The 3,743-nt window shown below is 42.9% G+C and overlaps 1 protein-coding gene across 1 annotated transcript; it reads left to right on the top strand.

The window, feature by feature from the left end:
* Positions 1 to 1,295: 1,295 nt before the first annotated feature.
* On the top strand, positions 1,296 to 3,310 carry myl2a (myosin, light chain 2a, regulatory, cardiac, slow). The gene is made up of 7 exons (XM_037251674.1): positions 1,296 to 1,489; positions 1,761 to 1,853; positions 2,256 to 2,331; positions 2,499 to 2,603; positions 2,679 to 2,757; positions 2,825 to 2,873; positions 2,951 to 3,310. The coding sequence occupies exons 1-7, from the start codon at positions 1,487 to 1,489 to the stop codon at positions 3,053 to 3,055; spliced, it is 510 nt and encodes a 169-aa protein (XP_037107569.1). The 5' UTR covers positions 1,296 to 1,486; the 3' UTR covers positions 3,056 to 3,310.
* Positions 3,311 to 3,743: the final 433 nt, after the last annotated feature.

Below are 3,743 nucleotides of genomic sequence, written 5' to 3'. Positions count from 1 at the left end.
CTTTGATTTGTGTATTCCTATATTCCCTCGCTTGGGCTTCCTTAATCACCTCAAGGCTTTAACGCCGTTGTGACCATTTGTCCATGTCCATTGTGTTTGAAGAGGTCGTTCTATTTATAGGCACGTACGTTCATCCCAGTACTCAGCCTCCGGGGAGACAATGGCCCTTCGTTGCAGCCACAGTAGCTGCTCTGGCTGCTCACAAATCACAAATGGAGGAGCTGCTTTCAACAATAGCATGCCCCCCCACCCCACCCACCGCTCCGGGTAACAATAACTGTGAGCTGGCTGTCCGCATCATGCTTGTGACATGACACCCTTGACATCTGCTGCCGGGCCATCAACTGCGTTTATTTGACAGCAACTGTTGGGAGTGCCTGGCTTGAAATAGCTTGCGCACACATCGTGTCACCTCCTCACCTCGGCTTATTCTCACACACTGTCACTTTTCTTGACCTGGGAACCTTGAGTCGGTCTGAGAAGATCTGTTAATGAAGCGTGCTCACATTGGAAGCACGTGTTTATTCAGCTGCACATACTCGAATGGCTACCGGTAATGTCGCCAACCTCGTTGGTGACTGCAAGCATGCGACTTGGGCCTCTTCTGACCTTTTCAAATACAGTGGTCGTATAATTTTTCAAACCAAGTACCACCTAGTTGGCTCTCCCAAGTAGCACCATCAGGACCAACATGAAAATACAGTAGAGTAGTAGGCCCAAGTATTCATCAAAAACAAGATAAGGTGTTGATTCCTTAAAATTAAGCCACTGTTAAAACTGTTGGAATTTGAATTGAATTTGTCTCAGGTACAGATCACCAAAATTTACCTAATTAAATGCAAGCCATCCAAAGACATCAAGCAAAATGACCAACAGGGGGGGAGACAGAATGGAAACCTGATGGGTCACTAAAACAGCACTGCAATTTCTCTGATAAAAAAAAAAAAGAAAGAAAACGTACGACAATACATAACAAATGATGCTGTTAAATTAAACTATGTTTCAAATTCAGGAATTTACTTAAACCAATTTTATTATACTGGTAACAGCGAGAACTAAAATTAACCATCTTCCCAAAATCACTTGATTTTATTTACTTCAGTGGCAGATTGTGGTTTCCGGCAATGACACAAGAAAACACATTTTGTGTCATTCTAACAGTTGACATAACACCAGTGTCCCTGCGGGCACAGAAGCTTCTACTTTAACCTTCAGTCAGCTTCAGATATTCTAATCCTGTTATTCAGTGCTCTGCCAGTGAAAAAAAAAAAATCTTGTGGCGGTGTGTCTATGTGTGAGAGTATGAAATACAGTATGCGGCCGACAAAGCTTGTCGACGCATCATTTACCTGTCACTTCCTAAAGAGGACATCGTTTATAAATATCATCCAGTGGAGATGAGAGCCGGGGGGCTACAAAAGGCCACCCACCTTCTCCCCATTGTTCACTGGCATCGTTGTTGCTCTCACCTCCCAGCTGCTCAGCCATGGTAAGTCACACTGTGTGTGAAAGGCGACAGATTCTGCAGATTTTTACGCTGACAATTTAACTGCATGACACTTTTTGGGCATTGATGATAAAATAGTAAAATTCAGTATGTTCGCATCATTACTAATGCTAATATGTATTATTATTTCTAGAATGTAATTCACTATATCCCAGTTAAATTATTAAGTATTTTCTATCATGGTGATAATAATCTGCCTTGAGATTGACTGGAAGTTATTATGATATTTATCATCATTTCTTTTGGTTCACAGGCACCCAAAAAACCCAAGAAGAGGTCAGGAGAGGGAGCCAACTCCAATGTGTTCTCCATGTTTGAGCAGGCCCAGATTCAAGAATTCAAGGAGGTGAGCTCAAACTTCTCAACTAACTCCGACATGATGATGGTTGAAATGTTTTTTTTACTTGAGGCCATCGCTACTGATTTCTCAAAGATCAAAGTATACTGCAAGCATGTTAAGACAGGGCGGGGGGGTAGAGAGTTTTCCCGGCCAACGCGTAGCTCCTCCCCTGCCGTGTTTGGAGCACAAACACCTGTCGGCATTTCAGTCCATCCCAGCCTTAACAGCAGCTCCCTTCTGGTATGCGCTCGGCCATACATGCAGACGGGTGTCATCAACGATTAAGTTGCACCTCGTGTGCTGCGTGCCACGCTTAAGTCCTGGCCCCTGGCCTTTAGACACCAACCGCCACAATGGAGATGTTTGTTGTGTTGAGTTTTTATCAACAATCATGTGTGCGCACGGCAGGCATTCACCATCATGGACCAGAACAGAGACGGCTTCATCGACAAGAACGACCTGAGGGACACATTTGCAGCTCTCGGTGGGTTCTCATTCATTTTATTTGGTGACTGAAAAATGTCAGAGTATGAGTTTTTTTAACAACTAGGGTTGAACTGTTTTTTTTTTTGTTTTTTTTTACAAATGCCCTTTCTAGTATATTTTTCAAATACAAAATTCTACTTAATGTCCTTATGTTTGCTTTTATAGGTCGCTTAAATGTGAAACAGGAAGAGATCGATGAGATGCTCAAAGAAGCTCCGGGCCCAATCAACTTTACCGTCTTTCTTACTATGTTTGGGGAGAAACTGAAAGGTAGCAATTAAAAAAATAAATGTTAACTTTTTTTTTTTGCATGTCAAATTGACTAACTGCTGTGTGTGTGAAAAGGTGCTGATCCAGAGGAGACCATCCTCAACGCTTTCAAAGTGTTTGATCCCGAGGGCAAAGGAGTGCTGAGGAAGGACCAGTAAGTGCTGACAAACCTGTGTGCAAAAAAATGAAAGTGCATTGCGTCATGTCTCGGCTGTCCACAGTGTGACACAGATGCTGACAACACAAGCCGATCGGTTCAGCCCTGAAGAGGTACGGCGACAACCTGCCGCTCCACATTGTGACCCGTTGAAGGAACATGATGCAAATGTGTTCTTTGTGTGCCTCAGATGGAGCAGATGTTTGCCGCCTTCCCTCCAGATGTGGCGGGCAATCTGGACTACAAGAACCTGGTGCACATCATAACACACGGCGAGGAGAAGGACCAGGAGTGAACGTCTTCTGAACGGAATGGACTGTGATTAGTTCATGCGGCGTCCATGCTGGTGTCGTAGTTCCTCTGCTGCAAGATAAGGCGACAGGATCAAGACCAGAATGACACACAAATGGACTGATCCTCCGGCAACGACCTTTAACACGCATTTCCGATTAGTCGCATCCTTCTCTTCTTTTTGTTATTATTGTTTTCAATGAAAATATCCATCCGGCGGTTGCTTGTTTGTCAAATAAAAGTTGTCAGAGGAATCATTTCTCAATCTCTCTATTTGAATCAGAATAGAATATTTAGAAACGTTGGCTCATACTTTGGAAAACAATAAGCAATATTTTTTGCCAATTATCCGACATGTTGCAGCCCATACCAGTACCGGAAGCATAATCAATTCACATTTGAATATTTTCTGCACTATCAATTTGAAAAAAGAAGAAATTGACAGACAAAATAACTTTAATCGATGACTAAAATAATTGTTAGTTGCAGCCCTAATATGTTTTGCAGTTTTACGATTAAATGCCAGACATTGTGTCAGTTCCTGCTCAATGATTGCCTTGCACATTGATGGAATGAGTTCAGGATCACAAGGTCACTCGCGACAAGTTTAACACCATGTTAGGTAGTGAATGTGCGTGAGGTAGCTCGATATTCTACAGCGATAAAGATGGAACCTTCATGCCCGCATTGAT

Source organism: Syngnathus acus, chromosome 5 (genome assembly GCF_901709675.1).
Source record: "Syngnathus acus chromosome 5, fSynAcu1.2, whole genome shotgun sequence".
NCBI lineage: Eukaryota > Metazoa > Chordata > Actinopteri > Syngnathiformes > Syngnathidae > Syngnathus > Syngnathus acus.
Note: the sequence above shows the minus strand (reverse complement) of the source record. Positions and strands in the feature narration are given on the sequence as shown.

Bases quoted from the DNA above. Each gene is read 5' to 3' on its own strand.
- myl2a (XM_037251674.1), top strand. The intron at 1,854-2,255 runs GTGAGCTCAAAC...TGCGCACGGCAG, and splicing joins AGATTCAAGAATTCAAGGAG to GCATTCACCATCATGGACCA. The intron at 2,758-2,824 runs GTAAGTGCTGAC...GGCTGTCCACAG, and splicing joins GGAGTGCTGAGGAAGGACCA to TGTGACACAGATGCTGACAA.